The 27,954-nt window shown below is 35.1% G+C and overlaps 1 protein-coding gene across 6 annotated transcripts in view; it reads left to right on the top strand.

Moving 5' to 3' along the window:
* The first annotated feature begins 330 nt into the window (after nucleotides 1-330).
* LOC128183367 (SAM and SH3 domain-containing protein 1-like) overlaps nucleotides 331-27,954 on the top strand; it is a 42,136-nt gene continuing 14,512 nt past the window's right edge. The window contains exons 1-8 of one of the 6 annotated variants that reach the window (XM_052852351.1): nucleotides 331-907; nucleotides 7,761-7,904; nucleotides 12,473-12,595; nucleotides 13,089-13,147; nucleotides 18,763-18,812; nucleotides 22,029-22,061; nucleotides 23,658-23,765; nucleotides 24,051-24,136. In XM_052852351.1, coding sequence (XP_052708311.1) covers nucleotides 443-907; nucleotides 7,761-7,904; nucleotides 12,473-12,595; nucleotides 13,089-13,147; nucleotides 18,763-18,812; nucleotides 22,029-22,061; nucleotides 23,658-23,765; nucleotides 24,051-24,136 — 1,068 coding nt within the window. In that variant the 5' untranslated portion in view covers nucleotides 331-442. Of the gene's footprint in view, nucleotides 908-7,760; nucleotides 7,905-12,472; nucleotides 12,596-13,088; nucleotides 13,148-18,762; nucleotides 18,813-22,028; nucleotides 22,062-23,657; nucleotides 23,766-24,032; nucleotides 24,137-27,954 lie in introns of all 6 variants that reach the window. The other 5 variants (XM_052852350.1, XM_052852355.1, XM_052852354.1 and 2 more) reach the window with 5 other exon arrangements.

Here is a 27,954-nt window from a genome sequence, read left to right as displayed (position 1 = left end):
AAGAAAGAGTATTTAAAGAAAGGAGATTTCAATATCATTTCCACTGAATTTCTCAAACTCAAAATATCAAAAAAGAATATTTTTCACAAATATTAAGAATTCCTTACTGCACTCACAATCATATATTACTCTATACATGTACATTGTCCTTTTTATTGTAAAACTTTGAACAAGAACAGGAAGATTGTAAAAAAAAATTGCTTGCTTGACTGAAAGTGAAAGTAGATTAATTTTTTTAACAACACGTGCTTTTGTTTACGAATTTACAACTCCTCGCTCATTGGTTAACGCGTCGAGTTATCAGTGGACAGGTGCGCGCGCAAGCTGTTGTATATCGAGCGCAATGTGACTGGAAAAGCATTCAGTCGGTTCGACGTCTGTGAGGTTAGCATGTGGAGTGTGCTTATTTTATTTCGGAATATTTAACTCAATGTGATCGAAAATGACCGACAACATAGTTGAGGACTGGTTGAAGTCCATTAATTTGGAAATATACACCGAGGCGTTCATTGATAACGGTTATGACGAATTGGAAGTCTGCAAGCAGATCGGGAAGCCTGACTTGGATGCGATTGGTGTCACCGATGAAACTCACCGACAGATCATTCTGCAGGCTGTGACCAAAATCAAAGAAGAGGGGGCCACATCTGTGTATTTTACTCTAGAGTCCGCCGAAGTGGCTGTCATTGATGCAAATCTGACCGAAAAACAGGGACCCTCCAATCGCCGAAACTCGGCCAATGTTGAACCTGTTAGGGCCCCCTCCCGAGTGTCTTGTACGGGAGGGGGAGGGCCTGGGCCCGAGGAGATGGTGACAATTTACCCCCGGGCACAGCTTAGAATGATTGTCAGGGATAAATTAGTACAGGACAACATTGATTTGTTAAGTCCACCTTACACACGAAGAGTAAGTATAAATTTTTTCTTGAAAATTAAAATAGGTACATGTATAGTCCTACAAAGAGTTCAAATTATAATTTAATGAGAAGATGAGGAAAGCACACTCAGCTTTGTTGAAACCAGCAGGTGTCATGGTTTTTGATGTTGGATACATTGCTTGGTGTCAAAAGTGTAACTATCTTGTGACACACAATTATTTATCACCCTGTTGTACCGGTTTCTTTCTTCCAAACCTGTTGACAACAGAACAAAAACAACAGTTTAATTTCACACAATGTTGTTTGCCCACCTAATAACTTCCCCCCAGGGATCACGCTGATCTGTCAAATTAGAAAAATCCCACCTGTAAAATTGACCTGCGATAGCTAAACCTGTATACCTGCCAATATTCTACTATCGGTAGAGATAGTGCATGAAAATACAGGAGTTACTTACATAATGACTAATCGCGATTGTGACACTATATCGTACTTTTAAAACCATATATGATAGATCTGTTTAGGAAATGACTTCATTTGGTCCCACCTGTGTAAATCAAGACCAATGAAAGAAAAAATGTGAAAAGAATGGAGAACAAGAATGTAGTTAATCATAAATTAACACAATATTTTTACGATCACCTCCGACGGTTTTCATTCATATTTTAAGCTCTCTCTATTACCTGGGGGAAGGCTTGTAATGATTACCAGGTACACAGGTCGACTATATCGAATTGCAGCTTTTAAAAACACATCACGGTTGTTTTGTGCGATGTCCCCCTCGTTTGAATCTCGTTTATATTTTTATTTAGGATTTAAAAGCTTCAGCTTTTGATAGGGGATGTATTGTGATATGAATCTACATGTATCACACCCAAACTTTAAATTGTATTAATATGCGGAAATGCTCATAATACTTTTTTTTCTTGTTGGTAATTTCTTTGTGGTGTGATCCAGATGTTGAAAAAAAAAGAAAAGAAAAGTATGTTTACTAGGTTAATGAAATCTTTTATAGTTATGGTAATGAGATAAAATTAATTACATAGCAACCATGGCAAGTCACTTTGATTTGTGATACTAGTATAAATGTGACAAAGGGAAATTTGATATTCCCGTTCTCGTTTTTATGGGGGGACATAAATGTACAGAGTATATATATGAGTTTATTTTTATAAAATTCCTGTACTGTAATGGAGAAATTTGATGTGCAGACTCTTTCGATCTTAGCTCCACTCACTGAGACAGACAAGCTGGCAACCTGCACTCTCGTGTAAATAAATGTAGATGGCATAAACAAAAATACATCTCATCGATTGTACTTGGCCCATTACGAGGGGGAAATATCAATGAAGAATTGGCGCCAGAAGCGAGGCAATTGTTGTGCCTTAATGGTTGAAGAGTATTTACTGACCATAACTCACAGTAGCTATTTAGTTTACTTAGGTATATTTAAAAGGTTTGGTTGGTAAACATGATCGGCCGAGTTTCAAGAGTACTTGGTAAAACGACACTGTTGTTTTGTGTCCATGTAATATACATGTCAATAGCAATTGGATTTTCGACTCAATGGTATTATCTCGAATTGCATATTAGAGTATCGATTAAATTAAAGGTGTTACTGGGAATGTGACAAAGCAGGGATATTTGATTGAATTATTATGTAAATCTTATTCCAGATTCAGTAAATGTTCTCTATGCATCGTTATTAATTTAGTTTATTTGGACTATAAGCTAGCCTATTCAGCCAAAATACATAAGTCAATCACTTTTTCAGAGGGGGTCATATATAGGGGAAAAAATTAATTTTTACATGATAAAAGAGCCATTCTTATTAATTGAGATGATAAATGGCCCCAGTAATGTTTCACAGTTCACAACTGTGTTACGGTTATGGACCACGTTAATTTCGGGGCCTGGGGGGTCAGTATTATGACAGGTGCTTGTCCTGACCTAATTTGACACAGATATATAAATTGATTAGGTCCATCACCTCGTGTTATCTTGACCATCAGGGGCCCTGATTAGTGTGAAAGTTTTAAATCACATTGTGGTCAGCTAATGTGGTTCTTTTGGTATAACACCCCAAGGCAGATAAAAATCAACCCCAGATATCTGCAGCCACCGATGAGATGAGTAATCCATATAGCCCACATTCTAATATGCGTAACACAGTTGTGAGACATTGAAAATTCTTCAGTCTCTAAATTTTCCCACCACAATGCAATTAAAATTTAAAGCCACAAAACCATGAAAATGTGAAGTATGTGCTACCCTGACTGAGGTTTAACACCACAACTTGAATTTTATAGATGTATTGAAAATTTGAAAACAGTCCGTCTTTAGGGCCTTTCCAGAGAATGCAATGGTGTATGGGAAGCACATTGTTGGAACTTTTAAATGCTGATCAATTTTTAATGTCACATTTCATGTGGTTCAGCTCTCATAGTTCAAGAAGTCTGATTTGGTAAACTCTCATTTTGAACTGTATTATGGATAGCATTGTGTCTTTCTTTATTATCGTTTTGCTGGGGATTGAGCCGTATATTGAATTATGTTTTCTCAAGATGTTCAAGCTTTATAGTATTGTGTTTAAAAATGTGTTTTGTTTCCAAATTTTATGAGACCTTTAAGGAAATCAAATTACAAATGTTTAATTTGCTCTCTGTATGTTTTAGGGGGGTGTTGTAGATTTAAAAATGTTTTCAACCAATTTTCCCCCACTTATATATCTTCAGTTGTTTTCTTTTTGTTTTCCAATCTCAAGTGAGGGGAATATTTACAATCACCGAGCAAGAAGGGAGTGTAAAAAAATATTTGGTTCTATTAAATGCTGTTACGTGAAAGGGAAGGGGGAAAAAAAAGCTAATTAGTTTTGGGAAACTATTATTGATTAAGTAGAGTCTTGCTGTTTGGTCTTTAGACGGACTCTAGAGGGTTGTGATAGGATGCATGATGATGTGATGGAAACATCTTGTTCTGTCTGTCTGATGAACCCAGCACCATGCCTGCTCTGTTCAACTGTCTGGCTGAGCAAGAAATTTGGGTTGGAGTGACATTTTGGTTGTGAATAAATCACTTTCTTCCACTTTTAGTTACTGAGCTTAGTAATATTTCCATGTATTTCAATGTTGATATCCTTTGGGATTTTGTGGCTCAGTGGTCCAAGGTTGTTTGTGCGAGTAACTGAAAGGTCACCTACCGGTAGTTCAAATCCCACAGTGGTTTTCCGATGCAGTGTGTTGTCTCATAAGTGGTCTCTACCCGATCAAAGAGAGCTTCAAAGTAGCCCTGACCTGAGAAAAGGCAATTGCTTCAGGGTCTCATTCGGAAGGGTATGCTCAAATCAATGTATTTTGATTTGGTATCAATATGCTCCCTTGATGACCATTCGGTTTACAAACGAAAGAAAAAATCTCATCAGTATTACTGCACTTGTGTGACAGTGTTCTATTAATTTAATGTACTTTAATTCAGCTTCTTTTTTGTTCAAAAAGTTCCTCTTGACTTCAACTTAACCCACATATTTTTTTTTATAAGATGTATATAAGGTCAACTTACAGTGTTTGTAAGATTTGGCAAGTGTTGTGTAAAAGTTTAGGCGAGTTTTTATGAGATTTGAACAGGGGCTTCTGTCAGTGTCACGATTGCCAAATAGAAAAAGCTGCTGATAAATTGAGGGTCCTGATAAAGCCTTGAATGGTGTAATGGGGGAGGGCTCTACCTGTATAATGAGTCACAGGTAATAATGTGACAGGTACCCCATGTTTTTGCATTCGCAGGTGATGAGTTCAATGAAGGTGCCTAGCACAATTTAGGCCGTGTTCCTGTATAATTGTGACATTTCATTGTAATGTGGGCTTTCGTCGGAAAACTAAAAAAAATTAATAAGGTCATTTGACTCGCTGGAGTCTTGATGAAGTATATGTGTGGTTTTATGTAAAAATTATGCCTACTCTTGGAGTGTTGACGCCCATGTTTTTGTTCTGTTTCTAATGTGCTGTGATGACAGATGCTTGCGTAGCCATATTTCCCCAGTAATCAACTATTTCAGAGGGTTAATTTCTTGCAGTTAATACCATGTTAGCTGTTAATTTGCCCATCCCCTGTGCTAATTATCATGATTAGGAATACCCAGTCTCAGTCAGTGCTTGCCACCTCTGCATAGACTCTCATAAATTCTCTGCTTAGCGCACTGATACAGAGAGAGAGAGAGAGAAAGAGAGAGAAACTTCCCAAGTCAAGGGTTTCTGATCTGCCCGCTACTCACAAAGTTTGTGAGTAGCAGAGCGGGATCAGAAGCCCTTGACTTGGGAGATGATAGAGAGAGTGAGTCCAATGCCATTTTTTATCTTTGTTAAATAAATGGACTTTTGATACACCAATGTAGCCCAACATTCTAGAATTGATTTTGCATCACAGAAGTCTAATTGCCAGAGAGTGTGGTGATAAGAGACGTAGCTTTGGGATGTTTTGATGGGGAAAAGGAAACTTTTCCAATAGATAATACATCGGTTCTCAAAAAATGGATGCTTATTTGATGCTTTCTCAAATGCTAGACATGCAATTCATAGAGATAGGATAAAATTTTGCACTGTATTTTTGCACTATATTTGAACTTTCTTAGTGTTAGCTGACATAAAACATGTTCAGTTGATGTCTAGGGATTGCTACACAGTGTGAAGAGAGAGAGAGAGAGAGAGAGAGAGAGAGAGAGAGAGAGAGAGAGAGAGAGAGAGAGAGAGAGAGAGAGAGAGAGAGAGAGAGACTTGGCCAATAGATGAAGTGAGAAAGTGGAAGAGTATAGATTGTAGAAGCAGGTGTTCCTCAAGTCCCTTCCCCCAATTCTTCAATAAAACATCCTTGCAATTAAAGCAAGTCATTGAATTGTAATGAAGTCATTTACAGAGCAGTATTCTGACACAGCAACCTACATAATGCAATATCCGTCATATACTGATGGATGTATAGGCTGCTGAGTGATTTGATTTAGACTGAAGGGGTTAATATAGAAGATAGTTTACAGTGTGTATATACATATATTCAGGAGATGCTGACCATCAGGTCAAGATTTGATTCTGAAGATTAAAGCCCCTCTGTGTGTGGCAAAGATGGTTCATTAATTTTTCTTTCAACAGATACTAACTGTGTATATACCTTCCCTCACTTGAAACTGATTTCTCCGAAGCATCTGCCTCAAGTATTTGTTTAGGGTATGGTCATCTTTTTCTTGTTGCACTATCTCCAGAACTGATTAAACTCATCCTCAGTTTTAAAAGATTAGGAAGGGGGAGGGCCAGCCAGGGGTTCTGCTCATGATTATCTCCCCTGAACTTGCACATTAACGCCCCGTGGAGAAAATGTACTCATGCTATGAAGATCAGAGAATTGCAATCAGTGTTTCCCTGTTAATTAAGTTTATTGTTTGACCAAAAAAATCAGGATATGTGTCTGGTATCTGATAAATTTGAGACATGTTTTTTGAAACTGATATAGGATTTCTGTTGTTATTAAGCATTATTAATCGCAATATTTGCTCGGTGAGAATCGTCAGACAAGTGAAAGAATTACCCAGGCTTATCGTGCCGACAGAAGTATCAACAACTGTGGACAAGATAAAATAATTCTCAGACAAGATCACGATTAAAGCTTACAGCTGACACGGTTAGTCTGGTGTCTCGTACTCTTTTCAGTATACATGTATTAAGCAGGTGTAAATCGGGCAAGTCTGGTAAAAAAATGAAAAAAGCAACCGCCCATAAAAAAATTCCATTCTTTGAGAAAGAAAAAAAAAATTCGCGTTTTCTCTCCCATTTTTTAAATTGATAGATAAAGGGTATTAGAATTGCCGAGTGTACAAATCAAAGGGGAGTATATCCTCATGGTGAAATCGTTAAATGGTTGAATAACTTTCCACTCATGAAATTGATGTGTAGACATTACATCAGCGAGGCGACTATCTGAATGGATGTCATGTTTATTGTATGCCGTTGTAACTAAAAATATGCGCGGGATACAGAAACCAATCAATTGCATCTCACTTCTCCATTCCTCTGGGTTGAAAAGTTGCCCAAAAATATTTTCTCGGAAAGCTTGTTACTTCTTCAGTAGAGAGAGAGAGAATCAAGTAATATACTTTCTTCTGCAGCCAGAGGAAAAATATGGCAACATTTGATTAGTGATTATACAATACCTTCACTTAATGATAATTACTTCTTGTGAATGTTAATTAGTTTTCCTGCTGTGTTTGCAGTCAATAGATCAGTATCCATAGCATTAGGCTTTATTTATCATTGCTGAGCATGAAAAATCGTGTCTTCATCAGATAAATTGAGTAGCCATTGTGATAATGCTATATATATATATGTGTACTGGTAACTATACACATTTTGATGGAGGTCTTGGCAAGAAAATGAGCAAGCTGAAGTGTGAAAGGATATTTCTTATAAAGATGTGTTGGTATAAAAATAGTGCTTATGTAAATGTGGTCCGTTTCATAAGTGTATCTATAGTTTATTTAAAAAATTGATATGAAATATGGCATGATCAATTTAAAGATCTAATAAAAATGATTCAAACATGGCAATGGGTGTGGTATATTTAAATTGAATTTCACGTTGAAAATTGCAATACAGTGGATCTTTGCAGTTTAGAGCCGTTACAAATAAACATTAAGATATGCACTATTCTTGAAAGAAGAGGAAAGGGACACTTAATAAAGTTTTAAAAAACCCCATTAAGATCAAGGAGTATTTAACTAAGCTTCACTTCAGAATACCATATTAGATAGCAGTGTGGCAACAGTGCTTACATGAATATGATATGACATGCACACAACAGCCCACTACAAACACTAGAGCTTTAATATTTTCTCCTTTTTTCAAGGACTGGACTCCCTGTCACTCCAGCCTGATGACCTTGGCAGCTAAGTACGCCATTCAGTTGAGGACACGCTCGAATGATGTGGTGGAGAGGCTGGAAGAACTGAGGCAGTGGGTGCTACAGAAGGATCTCCACTCGCACTACACGGTAAGTGGTAGTGGTATTCTGGCGGTAGCTGGTATAATGGCGGTTAGTAGTATACCAGTGGTTATTGATATACAGGGGTTAATGTTAAAGACGGAATATGTGGTTTACTTGTGGTAAGTGGTTATTTCTGACAGTAGGTGATATACTAGGAGAAGGTGGTATACTGGTGGTTAGTGGTATATTGGGTGTTTTAAAATGGTTTACTGGGGGTAAATGGTAAATGAGGGGCATGTGGTTTACTAATGGTAAGTGGTATTCTGGCAGTAGGTGATAAACTGGGTTTAGTGGTATACTGTGGTATTAGTTGTAAACTTGGGATAAGTGGTATAGCGGCTGTTAGTAAACATATGGTACTGTAAGCAGAGTTCTGGCATGATAAGTGGTATACACTATGATCCCCCGATCCCCCACTCCATTCCTCCACCATATAAACCATCCACACACAGACCAAATGTTGCAAGCAAACAATATTGGTACATGTATTGTTCACAACTGAATTTTATTTTATCATTGATATAAGATGTGATAACTTGTAAATACCGTAGATAAATATTTGAGTACACTCAGCCTGACCTCCATTTGCTCAAGTGTTACATTCCATCTCACCAAAATAATCATAAATATCTTCATAGGAGTTTGATTCGCATTGCACAGCCATGATAATTTTTGTAAATCAAATGATAGATACCACTTTATGTCTCTCATTACCCACAGGGTAAGAATAAATATTTACGGAACAAAGATATATAAAAAAGATACATTTGATTATAAACATTGAGAATGAGATAGATGCCACATTTTCTCTCTTGATTTTTATCATTGTTTACTTGATGAAAAATTATGGGGAGTTGATTGGTATAATAGTGCCATCTTTGATGCATCAAGCTACAAGCAACCAGTAAAGTTTAAAGATAGGAACATGAGAGATAAATGTTTTCATCTTAATAATTAATATTTAATGCTTATATTGAAATTTTACTCTCCTTGCTTATTCAATGAATTTTTAAAAAAGAAGTTTATTAATTTACATTTATCAATGTATACAGACCCAGGTGTTTTTTCATGCATCATTTGAAAAAAAAATGAATCTGACGTGTCTCAAAATAAAGGAGAGAAACTCAGACTGGAATTTTGTTAAAAAAGAAAATGAAAGAAAAAGAGAAAACAGCTTGCAGGCTTTGGAAATAAGATGCTATGTTGTGTTTCCAACATGCTTTTAGAATACACTTTTGTTTATCTTTGTATCTATAAAAACTTTCCTCTGTTTATTCTTCATTTATTCATCACTTCCACTATCTCTCTCTCATTCAGTCTGTGTGTCCCTCTGGCTATCAGCGAAGATTTTTTTATTCTGGTCTTTGTTTTCATTAAGGAATAAATTCTGAATTCATAAACATGCATTTACCTTGACAAGAAAAGAAATGCTGCTAGGAAAACCTTATATTACATTTGTATATAAACCAGTATCAATCCTAAAGAACCTCCGTAAATAAAGCTGAGGTGTTTTTGTTTGTTCATTCTGTATGATACAATCTTTATGTCCTTATTTTCATGTCTTTAAGGCTTTAAAAAGTTAAATCTAATTTTAATTAGGTTATTATTTCCTTCTCTGCTGAATTGTTGTGTCAGTTTATAAATTTACAGGATTTAGTTACTAAAAAAGCATGTCAGATTTTTTAAAATGAACTTGTCAGTGAACCTCGCTCCATAATATTGGGGAGTAATGGGGTAGTTCACGGGATTTGGGGGGGGGGGGGGGGGTTATGTTTCATAATATGTACTCTTACACCTAATGTCATGTCTTAAACCAGTACCATATAGATCTGATATCTGGAATACAAGCTTTTAAATATTATTATTATTCTTTCTCCGCTGAGGTATTGTGTCAGTATGTAGATTTAGAAGATTTGATTATCCTAAGTCGGGTCCAATTTTTAAAATGTACTTTATCTGTGAACCTTCCTGCTTGAGGATGGGGGTTACATTTCATTTACAGGTGCTCTTGCACATGCCCTCTCGTCATAAACCACTGTATATAAAGTACATGTTTATCTTCTAATGAAGTTAAATTTGTATTTATTATGTATATTTACTATATTTGGTGACCACAAAGGTGTCTGATTTTTAGAACGTACCTTGTTCCGTAGATTTTAGGAGATTTTGGGGTTGGGTGAGGTGATGGCAGAGGGTTATATTTCATATACTCCTGCACATACCATCATGTCAAAAACCATCATACTTGGATATAGATTTAAAGGTGGGGGATGGAGGGGGGTTTATGTTACATATTCTCTTGCAAATACCCTTCTATCATAAACCACCATATAGATCTGATCTTTGATAGAGTGAGCTCACTGACACAGTCAGCCTGGAACCAGACCGATATTGATTGCATCTCCCAGCGCCAAACTCTTCCTCTCTTGTTGACATTTTTTGGCTCATTGCTCCGATACAAGGCTCGCTCTAGGCTCGCTCGAGCATCTCTCGCGGAATGGGATACTCTGTGGTCTGCGAACTGAATACACTTTATGATCCGCTATCTGGAATTGAGAGGCAGGATTGGGGATTGAATGGAATATATTTTGCTTTCTCTGCATACTATATAAGAGCCTGAAATTAACCAAGGTCATTTAGCTCAGTTCAAAAACTGACATCGAAATTCATTTGATACCTGCACTTTTAACTTTTACCGATTAAGATCAATATCATCATACCTACGTTAATCGGATTTTAGTCTATTAACCAAATTAATTGAAAAAATTAGTTGGAAAGACAAATGTAAAAAACTTGACACACGTACATACAGTGGGTTGAAAAGGAGATTGTTGGTACAGCAATTTTAGCCACTATCATAATTTATCAACTGGCCAGTCCTTTATCGAGGTTAGGACGAGTGGATAGGATGACAATGGGCAGTCTCTGTGTTTACAGGGCTATCTAATAATCCAAATGTTTCTGTATACAGGTCCATATTCAGCTGCTTATTAGAGATAATCTGTGTGTAGAGGTGTGTATTGTGAACCCGTTATCCACAGAGACAAGAGGGGTATAATCATTTATGATTATTTGCATAGAGACACAGATATTAGACCACCCAGCAATTTCACACAGCTAGGGGAGGACTAGCTAGCTAGCAAATGAGTCAGGATTAATTTTATTTTTTGTTAAACTGTTCGGAACTGTTAGGAAAGAACAGAATCTAGAATATCTGGTTACATTTTATGGATGTATTTTTTTGATTACTGAACATATGACAAGCTGTTACTAAACATTAGGGAAACTTTGAGATACTGGGGTTTGAATGAGAACAGGGGGAGAGGGGAGGAGGGGGTTTGAAAGGTGAAGGTCAAACTGAGGGTTGGGGAGGCTGTGTGGCCCAGAGTGCTGATGATTTGGGGGGGAAGCTTTGGACAGGTTTTAGTGATTTATGGGCACTTTGAGGGATGTCACATGTGCATAAGGGCAGATTTATTGCATCTAAAGTAGTGGCTTTATTAGTTAAGCAGACATCCCTTTGATATGCAATTACAAGCAGATGTGCAATTTGTTATTTGAAAAGAAAAAAAAATTTCCTCCTTGAGATGGAGTTTCCTTGAATGAAAATAAATCTTTCCAGGGATTTGAAGATGTGGAAATGAACTGTAAAATTTTTATTAGGAATGTTAAAATTTGTAGAAAGTAGCCTTTGCATTGAAACCGTTAGACAATGTTAAATAGGGTGTAGCCATGTTTTTGTGCTTTAAGACATCACAGTGGTGCTGAAGGGGTCGTAACCCACATAATGCCCACATTAACACCATGTTAGTGGGCTTTAAAGTGGAATGGAAGTACCACAAAGAGTTCTCAATAGCCATTAAATTATCCACTCCATTCAACTGGTTTTTCAGGGCCAGAAACACTTGTATAAACTTTTGCCGCAATTTGGTATCCCCACCAAATCAAAGAGGCTGGTCCATTTTTAGCACCTTTATGCAAATGAGGCCTCCGGAACAATTTTGTTCAGTGTCTTAATGGGTGCATGGTCCCAAAATCTGAGAATATAAAAATTCTTTGTTTAATGATCCGGTTACTGTTAATAGAAACATATCCCTCTAAGGCTGGAGTTAAGAGAGAACTCTCGACTTGTGCATGCTTCAGGGCGAGAAGGCTGAAGTGGGGTAGAATTCTGATACCCCGACCTGAATGGCACACTCCTTAATCAGACGAGTTAATTCTGTCATGGGGTTAGATTGTTCGGGTAGTTACAATGCTATCAGATGTATCAATTACCCTCCATCGTCGGTTCATCTCGTCATAGTGTCTCCGTGCTCTCTCAAACTCTACCGCGAGGCTCTCTCGTCTGAAACGTTGTTCCAGGTCTGATTCAATTAATTAAAGAAAAAACCCAGCCCCCACCCTCTTTTTTGCTGTGAAAATGACTTTTAAAAGTTTGTGCTCTGCTTTGTTAATTATTGTTCATACAACATTTGTAAACCTATTTGTTTTGAGCCAGTCCTGTTACTAGGCACCCCATTGTGTAACCTTGTGTCACATTTCCCATGTGTCTTCTATATGTTTTGTGTTTACAGGCAGTTCCTACCTCACCCTCGTCATGCTCGTCTGGGACCCCTAGTCCTGGGTGTTCAAACCTCACCCCCCATCATGTGCCCTTCCAGGGTAGCATACCCCCAGCACTTCCCAACTGTCCCCCTGTAAGTATATGTATCGTGGGCTGTATCGTGTATCATATTTTTGTATCGTCATTGTATCTTCATCCTTTGTGTAATGTCTAGAATGTATGTACACCTGTGTCGAGGGTGACAAATGTATTGCATGATAATCAGGTTTTTACATTATATATCTATTACATTCAGATAGACAATAGGTAATAGTGATTCATGCATACCTCACCATCTTACTCAGCTGATATACACACTGCACATTTAGAATATAAAGTTTTTCAATTTTTTTTTTAATAATTGTGATTATTTCAACGGTCATGACAGAAAAAAAGTGTCTTGCATGTTTAACAGTACATGTATCATTTAAGTTTGATTTTTCTTCACTTTATCCATCATCAAGCACATCAATACATGTATATGCATGTTATCGTATGAGAATTTTTATTTTGATTGGTTTTGAAAACAAAAAATAAATGAAAGAAACTTACAAATCACTTATAAGATTTATTTTTTAAAATTTCAGCCCTCTACTAGTCATATGGATGGAGACAGACTCGTAAAAGTTCACACCTTTAATTCCAGGTAAGTTTTTCACCTTTCGACCTCCCTATTGAACTGTCTGTGTACATGTGCATAACCTCTGTGTTACAGGTATCGTCTCACCGTTTTGAGAATTGGAAAAGTCTCATCCCCCTATACATACAGTGAATATCGCTTCTCGAATTGAATATTGCTAAGCTTGTTCCCAAAGGTCTCTTGAAACACCCAGCAATTAAATTTTGATATTCTTTCAAATCGTTCTTGCATTTAAGAGTTTTATTATGGGTTTTTTTCTTTGAAAGTTTGCATGCATCACACATCGTTAAGCAATGAAAAATTCTAGTCTGTTTAAATCTCTAAGGTGGGAAAAATAAATATCTGCTGCTCCACCGATTAAAAAATTCTTCGCAGTGAAATAAAATCATAAAGAATATGGAAAATTCAATGTCAATACTTTATACTTATAAGTAGACTATATAATTACAATTTAGAAATCACATTTTTTGATAATTATAGTAAAATTCTGTGTTACATACAAACATCAAAGAGAATTATTGATTCATTGAAAGATTTCTCAATGAACGACCTGGCTATCTCATTAATTTTCTTTGGCACTTCAATTAGGGGATCTTTGATAAAATACGTAGACAATGTGTTGTTCATGGTAATCAAAATGTTGTCAAAACATGGTTCTCTATTTAAAAATCAGGACATTAGAAGGGGAAAAGAAGGTAGACATACATAGAAATAAGAAATCAACACTGAGAGGTTCACTTTTATTGGACCCTCGTATCTTTTGTTCTAATCTCCATATCTTTCTTTTAGGCAATACATATTTGCACTGGCCTTCTCTTAAATCAAGATAAGGAAATGATTATCTCATACAAGAGATGAAATGTGTCCAAAAATTTCTGTATGATGTAACTTTACTGCCATTATAAATCCTTTTCTTGAATATTTCTTTGTCATCAATGACTTCACACACCCTGTTCTTAAAATGGCCACAGGGAAGTTTAAAATATTTAAAACCAAAATGCCAATAGAATTTATACTTTTTTCATTGATTTTTTTTCAGCTATACACATGTAAACTGCAAAGATAAAAGTCATTATGTCATATTCTATGTCCTTTAAAGAGCCTTTTAAATGAATTTTGTAAAAGTTGTGAAACCAAATCTATTTGAAGGTTAGCAACTAGCTAATTAGAAAAAAGAAAAAAAAGGGAGGGAGAGGTCTTACATTGTAACTTAAGAGGAGAGGTCCATGATAGGGTACCATTTGTGTACTTAGTTTAAAATGCATGAATGAATGAATGAAAAAAGAAGTTAATGATGAATAAATCATCATGATGGTTGATAGACAAAATAATTCAATGATTCTTATAAGAGTAACATAATAATCTGATGTACTGTGGTTTCATTAATATTCAAGGGTATCAATTTTCGTGGATAAAGTGAAAATCACAGTTTCAAGGATATGTAAATTCGTGGCCAATGACCCAATCAATACAAAATGTTAACAGAAGTTGCATTTCAATAAACATTTAATTTCGTGGATCAACTCAAAAACGAAATCCACGAAAATTGATATTCAACGAATATTGATGAAACCACAGTAAATGTTGAATGAATGCCCTTTCTATCCAATTGTTTTATCATCATAATCACTGAATAATTAGCAAGCATCATTGGTGTTCTTCAGGGTTACCCGTTATAGACAATGTTATCTGTTATTGACAGAGATAAATTTGTGATAATGTAGGCCTGAGGTGATGATCCACACAGATCAATGTATAACACACGGAGTATATATCAGGACTTGTTACTGTGATATCCATCCTATCTGGGTACAAGAAAACACACATATCTTACACTAGGTTTTACACGTCCACATGAAGTATTATGTGGACATGAAGTGCAAGGAGGAGATTCCAAATGTCATACAGATAAATGTTCTATAGGATAAGAGTATACCTTTGATCTATGGTGCATACATGTATAAAGTAATAAAATGTTTAGAACTGGGCCGTTATATGCATTCGCAGGTAAAAAAAAAATCACCTGTCGACGTAATTTGTAGTCTGCATGTGTAAATAGGGTATTCTATTAGATAATGTTGTTCAATTGCTTTATTCAGGCAAGCATGATTAACTTTAAAAGGTTTTGCCAAATTCACAAGTGGTGTGAAAGATTTATGCATATAATTTCGAAAGAAGAGAAAATTTAAAAAAAAAAAAGTAGTTTTGAATCCTTGTAGAAATTTTAATGGTAAACTCCACTGGTTTGTGTGGGGAAAACCTAAATGAAGACAGACATTACAGAGTAGTGATAACTGCTTTTTCATGTATTCGTCAAGTGGAAGTCGGGGACTACTGATTGGGTGTTTGACTTCAAGAGCTGATCAATGACTAGGGTGTGAAACCACTTGTCTCAAGAGCCTGTAAATTCTTTATCAAGTGTAGACATCACTCCTGCATGCTGCAAAATGAGTTTTCTGTGAAATAAAAAAAAATCATGAAGTGTAAGAGCCTTAAGATATAATTAAAGATAAGTATTGGAGTTGGTCAGAATGATTGTTTTCTCATAGAGGGCAAAAAAAATATATACCGGGTATATGTGAATTTGACTTTGTGTTTATTTAATAAGAATGCCAACAATTCCTTCTGTCTAACTTTGTCCTTATTTCGACTTTTAAGTTTGATAATAAGTCCATAAGTTAAAGTTCAATCCCTCACCCACACATTAAGTGCTTGATATCCCCATTTTGTATATCAATGAAACTGAAGAAAAATATTTGTTTAATATCTCATAACAAAGTTCTTTAATTTCTCTCTCTCCTTTCAGTGGATATCTTAGGGGGGTGTATATACATGTATAAAGAAAAACGAGTTTTCAAGCACTTTTTGCACAGGCATTAAAATATTTTCACAGTGATAATTGTAATTGCTCAGGAATTTTTACTTCATACATTTATCGGGAATAAATCACGGAATACAACTGTGAAGTCCTGGAGGGGCTTTTCGACTATTATACCTATGTATTGTGATCGGAGGTGAAGGATTAAGATCTATCACCCGAGCACAATGCATGTTGAATAGTTCTAATCAGCACACGTCCTGGGGGCTGTTTAGATTTCGGAATCTTTAGTTGTGACAGCTCTTCTTTCACTTCTCTGGATTTTATTTGTGCAGAGAGTTAAGTGCTAATGGCAATAAAATCTAAGCTATGGAATATAGATCCTTCCTTTTCTTTTTTCTTTTTTTTTAGCTCTCTCTCTCTTCTAATCGTGTTGATAAAAAAAGCAAACTTGATCGTGCCAATTATCTATAATGATCGAGTCTTGACAGTTATTGTGTTGACCTGGACTGATTAAGCTATTGTGAATGTTTCTCACAAATCACCTCAAAACTTCAGACATGTAGATTCTTGGAATATATTCTGTTCTTCTTTGAAGTGCAATAAAAGAGTTTCTGCTAGACACTTAATAAATGTCAAATGAAAATGTGATAGTTAAATGTAACGCAATAGTAGAGATTATTAATTATTCTTTCATATATGGTGTTTAGGTATTACAAAATTCCCTTTGAACATGTTTCTGGGTCCATAAATTGGTTGGATAATTAAGACTTACTGGTAGTTGTTTCTACAAGTACAACTAATGGTAAAGTATCTATAAATGAAAAAAAACTATCATCCCTATACATTAGAGAACCAACAATCTACTCCCCTATAGGCCTGTATTATAAAAAATTTTTTTTTTTATCAAACGTGTAATGTACATTTATTGACAGAACTTTCTTAAAAGAGCATGTGCAGATACATTAGTAACATTGCTACTTTTTTTCCGTGAAAGCATGTCTAATTTTGTAAATCTTTTCAAGTTATTTAAATAAGGAACAAACATAAGTCATTTGCATTTGTTGATTAGCGTAACCTTCCATCGTACGTGCCACATATGCAAATCACAAGGCCCTGAATCTGTTGCGGACGGCCTTGTTTAGTGGTCTGTATAGTGTGAGCTCATTTAACCACAAAGACCGTGGTCTTCTGTTAGCGAGGGGCAGCAGCTGATGCTAACAAACCTCATAACAAGGGGAAACAATCTGTTACTTTATTGAACTTGTGACCCTTTGTCTGGTACCCCGACCACAAATCTCTAAGTGGTTTGTACAGTACCTTAATCCACTTATGGTGGCCAGCGTTGTTTGGACACTATGGAACTCTGAAAGTAATCTGGAGAAGTTATCCCAGTCATTGGTGTAAAATTACTTTAAAATTGCCCGGTAGACAGGTCTTGAATCAATTCTTCTAAAGTTTGTTTAAGTGAGACAAGAAATTATTTGCCTACTCTGTAATAGTCCAGATGTTAGAGTTTTCAGAGAATTCCTATATTGGTACTTTCTAAAAGGATAAAGCCTGTTGATTTTTGCTTATAGTCTTAAACAAACACTTCTGCTGGCATGCAGGTAAATATTTGAGAAGCACATTCCATTATTGCAGATGTTCTAGTGTATACATTTACTCAATAGATTGATACTGTGGTGCAGCTTTTGTTCCTCCCAACACTAAAGAGCAGACAATAAGGTCTTTGAAGATTACATCAAACAAATTGTCCAAAGCTGTTCAATTCTGTATCACCCTGATTGTGTCTTTAGTATGTCTGAGGATGCACAGATTCTGTCTGAAGACTTATTCCCATCAATAGTCTGTCTCTAGGAAATGTATCAATAAAACCCAAATCCCTCTTTGTTTTGGTGAGGACTTCTATCAGTTTTTGGCCCTGCATGGCTTTAGGCAGTGTGGAATTTCTTCACCGTCCTGATTGGATGTTGCCATGGAGTTTTGCAAACCTTGCTGACAAAAAAAAAAAAAAAACAATAGAAAAAAAAACACGAATTGCATCCCAATTAATTAATCATGATTTCATATTGTTTCAGTCATTATTGATTTCACTTCAAAAAAAACCCCCCGTAGATCTGGGTTCATAAAAATCAAATAATCGGGAGTCTAAAAGAAAATTTATGATGCAACAAGGGTTAGACTTTGGAAAGAGGCAAACAATTATGGAAGTGATTAGTTTGAGAGATAGGGGTAGATTTATTGTTGTTGTATTGTCGTTTGTATATCTACATATAGAGATAGGGGTAGATTTATTGTTGTTGTATTGTCGTTTGCGATTTCCATCCCTAGTTTATCGTTACTGGAGCCCACCGATAGAACTGTCTGGTCGTCAAATTCATGATCTTTTTATGACTCTCATTGGAAACAAAATGCAAATGAGGATGCCACCAATATAGCAAAAGTCTCCTCGTTTCGTATAATGCTTTGTGCCCAGTTGCCCACAATTGTGCTATAGCACAGTGAGCTAGTTCACGATATGAAAAATTCAGGAAACATTCAATATGAAATGATTCATTCTACATTTACACTGAACTCAGTACACATCTCGCAATTTATCTGAGTTATTAAATTTTTTACATAACTCCATTATTTAAAAAAATATTAGTTTACTGTGAAGACTACCTTTGCATGTTTTGTTTTTTTATTGAGGTTTATATATATCTCAATGAGATTTCATTTTAATATGATAAAAATGTATTTGAAATTTTTTTAGCGATTTTGCTAATAAAAGAACTTTTTTCTCTTTCTGTCTTTGCAGACAAGATGCAGGTCTTTACCAGGCTAACTACATGACCATTGGATCTTCCGGTAAGTCGGAGTCTTCTGCCAAAATATTTGCACTCCCAAATTGTGTTGTTGAGCAATTCCTTGAATATGCATGTATGCACGAAAAGGCTTCAAGTTAATTGACACTATAACATGATTTTTAAAGTGCAGACTAGGTTGGGTAAATGCTCCATCGGTGCAACTTTTATTTCACCTTCTTTAGTTTTCCTTCTTTTTGCCCCTGAGGAATCTCGATCTGCCGAAAAGTTTTGCAGCATTGAAAAAGCTTCCATCACTTCTTGTATGATATAACAATTTTGATAGGAATTTATTCTGTTTTGGAGGAGAGTTTTTGAAGAGGTGATGCTGGAGTCTTTGTAAGCACCAGTATCAAGCCAAGAATTTATATGGATAGCAAAGCTATAAAGATCTTACAACTATTGTGCTAGCCTTTTAGAACCCCCAAAAATGCCTTGCATATTTGATTTCTTTTTATTATACACATGCAAAGAATCCTGTATTAATAATCTCCTTAATAGCTGTAATTTCATTTTACCAAAATTCATCATTTGATTTTGTACGCTTTCTTATCTAATGACCTATCTAATGTGTCTTGGTTACAAAATGTCTTGCTGTAGCTTAAGTTGGGAATGTATTAAATGGAAGATTATTTTTTTGAAAATGAATGCTTCAATGTCATTAAACAATATCTGCTTGTATATAGTTTTGATATTAATAGTTACTCCCTAAACTATTTGAAACTTTAATGGAAACATTACAACATTCAATTAGCTGAAAATTATGACTAAAATTCAGGAAGAATCAATATGAAATAACTTTTTTCATAAATTTTTCAATCAGGAAATTTAACATTATAGGTTTTTTTCTTATCTCACATCATAAGAATTCTGAAGTCAATGCATTGATATTTTTCATCATAGTAAGATGTCCCTTGCGACTCTGAATTCTTTCAATGGATTTTTTTTCCCGAACAATTTGTAAGGATGGGAAGAAATATTCTACATACAGGATTTCAGATTAATCCCTCTATTATTTGATGGAAAGAAAATCATCCGGAAATTTTTTTACTCAATCAATAATTTATGGATCGCGATAAATCGTAGGACTAAAGTTGCTGCAGAAGGCCTCTTTACCTGGTGCTTGAAGTGGAAGCGATGCGCTCTGCTAATAAGTTTTTTCACCGAAGCTCTCGGAAACAGGCTGTTAATGATAGGGAAAAAATTAATGGCTGGCATGTGATATTCCAGATATTTAGCAGTGCCATTGGATAGGATGAAGAATGCTTGAAATACAATATCTGCTTAATTTTCCTCCATTGAGAGGCAGTGACTGTTCTAACGTAGTATTGAAAATTGGCGCTGTCTGTATGCAGACGCAATCTGAGGTACTTGTCGGCTGTATCGGCTAGCTGAGCTCTTCGTAACTTCAGCAAAAAATAATATTGATACAGAATTTTAATACACCGAATGCTTCCTCTCTCATAGAATGCCTCTCCTGGGCAGCTGCTGTAGGGAGACTGTTGAATGCAAAGAGTTCTATAGAATCAATACTAACGTTTCTTGTTGTGGATGGTCATTAACGTTAAAACCAAACACTTAGCCAGGGAAAACAGTTTTTATGTTTGTTCCTTCATCTTCTCCAGCCATCTCCATTTCCTTGTTTTGTTTCTAGGGTTTCTCTAAGGAGTGACTTTTCTTTACAGGAAGCCCCATTTTTCTCCACTATCTTTTTGTGTTGCTTGTCACATATAAGACCCAGACTTCAAATATGCTTTCTTGGGCTATGGACCCATTATTGAACAACAGCTTGGGTGTTAAAAAAAGAAAAATCAGTGAAATGAAAATCTTTAACACATTAGTTTCTCTGGTTCTGGATTGTCATGGAAACCAAAATGAATATACTTCTGTCAAAGTAAAATCAATAGATAGGACTTTACCGTCTTATAAACTTAAAAAAACAAACTGTCAGAAAGCGAGTATTGAAATCTTTTGTTGTTCGAAGCTTAATGCCCAAGAAGTCGTCTTGATCGAGATGATAGCTTTCTATTTGTATTTTATCTGTACAAACTAGATTTATCAAATGTGTGGTAAAGGGTTATAAAATTCCTTTGAACTTCATCTTCTTGTAGGTATCTCAGTGTTCAATGTTTTTAGTTGCTACAGACAGGATCAAATGTACTTATAAGAAGAGAATTTGTGCTTTCAAATTGGCAGTTTTGGCTACATGAAAGAAACTATAGAGATTTTTTTTTAAATGTTGCTACATCTTTGAATTATGTTGAGAATGTTGGCAAGATTCAACTTCATAAACGTAATACATAATATTCTTTAAATTTTACAGTGTATGTGTACAATTTTTAGCCATTTTGTACTTATTGAAGCAATAACTGATAAACATGTCTTGAACACATTTTGGCCAGCTAGAATATGCAGAGAAAACAATTACATGTACTTTTAATTCATTAGTCTTGAATATCATGACTAGGGACTAGATTTACTGTGGGGAATTTCTTGGTCTGTAACAATAGGGTTCTATAACATGAACAATGGTGATTCCTAATATGCTGTCCCTGATTAGCTGTCAGGATTTCCCTCACCCCCAGCAGAATCTGGTCAGACATCATGTTTGTATCATTGGAACTGTCCTCAACCAGAAATCAATGGCCAAACGAGTTGGCAAATGCTGAAGTCTATAGCCTAGATCAAAATACCACACAAAACTAGATACTCTAGATGTATCACTCGTGAGTGTTATCTCTCATGTTGGATGGATCTAAATAAATTTGCTGCAGAAAAGTATTGACCTTATTGAGTTTAGCTTTTTACTAGGGAATTTATGGCTGTACATCTATATTGATCTGTATCATATTATGATATATGATACAAATATCAAAGTATTTCATATGTCAGATACCTAAATATACATTTACACCAGTATTATTAAAAATCATTAATGGTGACCTTGATCATGACATTGTCAATGATTTTGTATAGTGTTTATTATAATATATAATGAAGGTCTAAGAATTTTCTCAAATTCATGTATTAATTCCTTACTAGTCAACTAATTTAATTTAAATTGGTGAAAGTTTTCTATTTAAACTGAACTAGCTGTTCTTTGTTTATTTGTACAATTTTGCATGACATAAATGATGATTTTGAATGCCTTTAGTAAACAATTATTTTACATATATATACATCTTTTCTGTGGTGATGTGATGGTTTTTCTTTTCTACAGGTTTTTGTTGTCTCCCCTTAACTTCCAGTAGAGGTAGCCATTATTTGATTCAAACATGCATGCTCTCATTTTTCTCTTGGTTTGGCTTGTAAACATTTCAAACCTTGTTTGCTACATGGAATACGCTTATAGCTATATCTATCAGTTTGCATGTTCATATTCTTCCACCTCTTTTATTATGCCTTCAAAGAATTCTCCGATATTCAAAAAGTATTCTTACTACTTTAGTATTTGTATAACTTGAACAAAAGAAGTTGCAATGTTTAATGAAAGATATGTTGACCTAATGAAACAATATGCAAGACAACACATGGTTTCTTGGTCTATTAATTTAAAAACCAATTTGTAAAAAACCTGTTATGGAAAGCAAATTTATTGAAACTTTGATAATATACATACATGTAATAAGAATATTAATTTTCATTTTTGTAAATACCAGTATGTAAAATTGGTAATTTTGTAACCAAGGAAGATTTTGTTTATGAATAATTTTATAATTTAGTAGTAGAATGTACAATGTGTAAACAATCTAATTTTAAGGATGATATAGGCTTGTAATTTGGATTGCAAATCTCTTTTTTTGCTTTTTATCAATATAGACAGATTTCTCTCATGAGCATTATTTGGAAAATTACAGATTTTTCATCACTTCATAGAAATGTGTTGCTGATAAGATTAACAAAGATGTGCTTGATGATGCAGAATTACTCTTAAAATCACACTTTCAGTCAAACGACACCATTTTTAATGGAAAGCTTGCAGTTTATGTTTTGAATGGTGACTTGAGGCAAATTGTACATGAGCTCTTATGTTATCTTTACCGTTCTTGCCTGTTAAAGCTGCTTTAAAAGTGACTAATAGTTTGAAACAGGCTTCGAGAATTTTTTTTTACAGTATCACAAGCGATGCTTTTAAGTAATGGCAAACTAGACAGCTTGTTTCGACAGTGACAATGTGATGTTATAGGCTTATCAGTGTGTTATGTCTGATGTATGTAGCACGTTTCAGCCATTCGAACACCCTCTGCTCCTCAGAACCTGTTAGGGTTACGTTTTAATGCAACTTCTAATACAGTTAACCTAATGTAGCCCCCCTTTAAACAGAACCAGGGGATGTGTGGACAATCGCGTCAGTGACAGGTTCTAACGACGGTTTTAGTGGCTCCGTATTTGATTTTCCGGCAACAGTTGACAGGGGAGTGTTTGATTAGGTAATCTGAAGACTCTTAAATTCCGCCGTTAATTCTGATGCTCGCTTTAGAAGGGTGTTAGCTTTTGAGTCTTCTGTGAGTTTACACATCAAGAAGAAATAACATTATGCATTCAGTTGAAGAAATGGACACTTTTACAACTTCTCAAGATTCAAAATTAAGTTTGGGTTATGCTCCCTTTTCAGCTCTAAAAGACTTAATGAATTTTCAACTTTTAAAGAAATAAAAGATCTCCTCTCCTCTCATCTTTAGTATTTTTGTCACAATTATAAAGAAGATAAATAATTTTAGAAAAAAACCCTTGAAAATTATTCAGTTTATGAATTATATTTATAGAAATAAACTTATGATTATCAAAATACATTAGTTTCTTTAAGCAGAAATAGTTTTGTGACTGAGCATGAATCATTTTATTTTAGATGGACAAGATGGAGACAAGATGAAGAAAACATCCTCCTTGGGGAGATTTTTCCGGAACATGGGTATCAGACGGTCGGGGAAGAAAAACCAATACAAGCCTCATGATGGTAAATTAACAGGTTGTTTCCTCCAAAAAAGTTTAATTTGTGTTCTTAAATTTAAAAGAGTTTCTTGTGTTCTTTATATGAAGAAATATTCAGAATAAATGTTAAATTCTTTGAATATTTATATGTGCCCCCCCCCCCCCCCCCCCCAAAAAAAACCCCAACAAATTGTAATGAAATTTATAACTCCAGTTTTCTTGCACGAAGTAAAGATAATTTAAGACGGGGAGTGAAATTGAGTGTGAAGTCTCTGCTTATCTGTGATTACAGGTGATTTATGTGCTACAGATATCACCATGAGCGACGAGGACAGGAAGGCATTGATGATGATGGTCAAAGATGGAGCCCTCACCACAGAACAGGCCATGGCCATGGTGAGTTAAAGACAAGGCACTCTCTCTCTCTCTCTCTCTCTCTCTCTCTCTCTCTCTCTCCATAGAGAGTGAGTTTAAAATCAAACAGAAGAAAAAACACACTCTCTGGTTTTTTTTACTCTTTCACCAAAAAATATAGTTTTGGCATCCATATCACTTTGCTGTACCATTGAAATGGGATATGTGCAAAGGAAATGTATATTCACATTGGGATCTAATTTCTTGACTGGAGAAGAATTTAGATCAAAGTTGAAGTCTTCATCCCATAGACTTGGACTCAGTTGTTTCTTTGATGTTGGCAATGTTTTAAATAATACATAGTCCTAATGTATAAGTGTATCAGTATAGATGGCAGAGGTTGAGGGATAACATGTATTATATACCAAAAAAGATGACATTATGTCGGTATAAATCATTTTAAGTATCTTATTCACTAAAATGATATACCTTAATTTATATTAAGATTCCCTTCATCTTTCTTACAGACAATGTTGCCAAAAATTTTGTAGAACTTGCCCTAAATTTTAAAATTTGAGTTCATAAGTGTTCACACACATTCATTAATAAAGTCAATGGCTGAAAAAAATATTTGAAAAATACTCCATTGCTTTAGATTATTATTAGAAATCTGAAATGTGTTGCATGGTTAAGAAAAAAAATCCATCATTTCATGCATGGTTTAGCATCTTGACAAACACCAAATTATTTTCTTGATTCCTCTTGTATCACTCTCTCATTTGTGACATCCTCACTTATTGAGAGAGGGAAAAAAGATCTACATTTGAATGCTGGCTGGAAAACACATTTTCGCTGTCTTTCTTGATCGAAACATGACACTAGCAATGAGGGAAAAAAAGATTTTATGCCAACATTTGGAGCTCTACAAGCGATGGATGAAATTTATCTTTCTAGCAACAGATTGGTTTTCGCTGTAGATACATATAGTTGTCAATATGACCCTTGTAGCTGATCGAAATCTTGGAAGAGTTATGGAAATGTTGACAATGAAAGGGAAAAAACAGGACAATAAAGAAAAAGGGGGGGGGGGGGGAAGAGAGAGAGAGAAAATGGCATATGAAACAGCTGTGAGTTGACTTAAAGGACAGCAGCGAAGTAGACAATTAAAAAAAAAAAAAATACGATTTGTCCATTAGACTCCTGGAAATATCTGACTCATAAGTCTCTCTCGGTAACATTTACCACATAAATCAGAGCGACGGATCTTGGATGGAGGAAAACGAGAAATATCGCCTAATGGAGGGCGAGACGTGAGGTTGAAATTGAGACCCAGTGTCCTGTTAATAATTCCAAGTACATAAATCGTGGCGGACCATAGATTACTTGGTGTCCACGGGATTAAGAAATGACAAGATCCCATCACAGTAAATGGGAGACGCGTTGTTTGAATTGTGGCGATGTTTCCACTTCTTCAAATGGGGTCTAGGGGTTAAAGGATTTCCATACTTAACTGATTTCTTTATTCGGCTATATATCAGAATCTTTTGAAATTAGTTGAACAAACATTTTTTTGACTTAGATCCCAGGAATCAGAGAAAGGCTAGTTGTCGACCTGTCTCTGATTTTTAATCTGAAAAGTCTTTAATTCAATCTGTAAACGTTTGCGAGTTAGATTGTCAAACGTACATTTTTTTTTGGTATGAGGAAACAAATTGTTTAGAAGTCGGTTTTGAATCATATGAAGTTGTTGTTCCTTGTTAGAGGCAAATTTTGATTTCAACGAGACCTGCACGTCTACCGCTTACTTTGAAATCGCTTGTTTGATGTCAAAACACGTAGTACAAATATTAATTAGATTTAAGTGCTTCCTGCTATTTGAAATAAACAATTGTGTTTTGTATTGTGAATGAACAAAGAAACTGGCAGACAGCGTTTTGCAAGAAAGAGAGAGAGCCATTATTTCTTTCCCAGACAGTTTCTTTTTATCATTATTATATAAATGGAAACTGTGTCAGTCCAAAAAATGAAAGAGAGAGGACATAGCCTTGAGAGCTGTGTTATGATGTTTTACGACAAGCCGCTTTTATTTAGAAAACAGTTGTCTGCAGAATGTTAAACAATTGCAACTGGGTTAGAAGTCACCTGGTTATGGTGTCATGTGAATGGGTTTTTTTTAACAACCCCCCCCCCCCCCCCCAAAAAAAAAATGATGGTGATTAAAATAATAATACTGATCTTTAAACTGATGCAAGGTGATAGACATTGCTAAATCTTTAGAAAGTGTTAGTAAAGAGTTCAAATTTTTCCAGTAGTGCAGTACATCTCTTTAGTATATATTTTATTAGCAATTGCACTCTTTAATTCCCTGTTCTGTGCAAGCGCCGGCTCCCTGCTTGCTGCATTGTCACTTCCAATTCTCTGAGTGTTATGACGTATGTAGGACAACCTTCTCTTGACGTTGAACACTTGTACAACACACATAACAAGTGTTACTCCAATAAACCTGGCCTGAACTGAATTAACCTCTCAAAAGTTTCCCCATCATATAGCAGAACCCATTTGTTGGTTTCTTTATCAGTGCCCCGATATTTAAGAAAGATTTGGACGCTGTTGATAGGACATTTAACCTCTGTGATAGCTGCCATGTGGTTTATATCAAATTTTTGTATTTCATGCATTAATATTTTCTCCTCCTATGATACTGTTTTGACCTTATTATTCAAAATCATATCTAGGGCAACTTGTAATTTTTTTTTAGGAACATTCAAAATTATTTGCTTGAAAATCTGCAAGGCGAAAGCCTGCATTTGGTGTATATACTCAAGTTCAGGAAATATTTTTTCAAAAAAATTATTTTATTGATTATTAATCAAGGGAGATGACTCTTTCTGTATTTTACTCAATTATCTACCCGTTAAAGCCATCATCTGACAAATCGTTTGTCTGTTTAACATCTGACTTATAATTATGTCAGAAATGATTTTTCCCTTGTTACTCAAATGAGTTAAAACATTGTTGGTTATCTTGGAGAATCATGCAAGCTTTTCTATCAAAAATCATTATTCTCCCATAATGTCATATTCGCTGTGATCATGAATGCAGATGTCAAGATTGGTATTTTCTAGATATTTTCCAGGGATTTTTTTATAAGAACGTTATATAATGTGAAAAGACTTTAATACTTTTTTCTCTTTAGAAGCAAGTATTTCCGTTAATTTTTTCCGCAAAGTTCAGAAATTCAAACAGGATTTTGTGCATGCAAGTTGTAGACATTACTGCAAAATTTGTCGAAAATTCTATTTATTTCCTGCATTTGACAGCCCAAAAGCTAAAATTGTGATGAAAGCATGAGAAATCAAGATAAGGAGGCAAGGAAATTTGGTGGTTTTCCATTTTTTGTGAAAATTTATAACCATTTTTTAAAGTTTTTTTACATACACCTGTTGATGCTAATGATTTTTCCCATGCTTATCGTCATGAGATTGTTAATGAAGTGAAAAAACGCCCCTGAAACATGGAAATTAGAATTAAAATGTAATGTAATCATGGAGGCTAAATATAAACCAAATCATGGTGTGTGTAATTTAATTGTTGATGTTCTCATAGATGGATTATTGCATTTGCTCCAATATCCGGATTTTTGTGAAATTTGTTGTTTTTTTGGGTGGGTTTTTTTTTTAAACACTTTTCCCAACAATGTGTACGAGCAATGCTTATTCATTAACCTCAGTTATGCACAGAGTTTCCTCCGAATGATCACGTTGAGAAATGTCAGGGGATGATGTATTGTTTTCCACTCGTTGTCATAATTATTTAGCTGAGAAGATTTGTTACCAATTTAAAAACAGAAAAAAATTATT

Source organism: Crassostrea angulata, chromosome 5 (assembly GCF_025612915.1).
Source record: "Crassostrea angulata isolate pt1a10 chromosome 5, ASM2561291v2, whole genome shotgun sequence".
Classification (NCBI taxonomy): Eukaryota; Metazoa; Mollusca; class Bivalvia; order Ostreida; family Ostreidae; genus Magallana; species Magallana angulata.
This window is presented reverse-complemented; position numbering and strand designations above follow the sequence as displayed.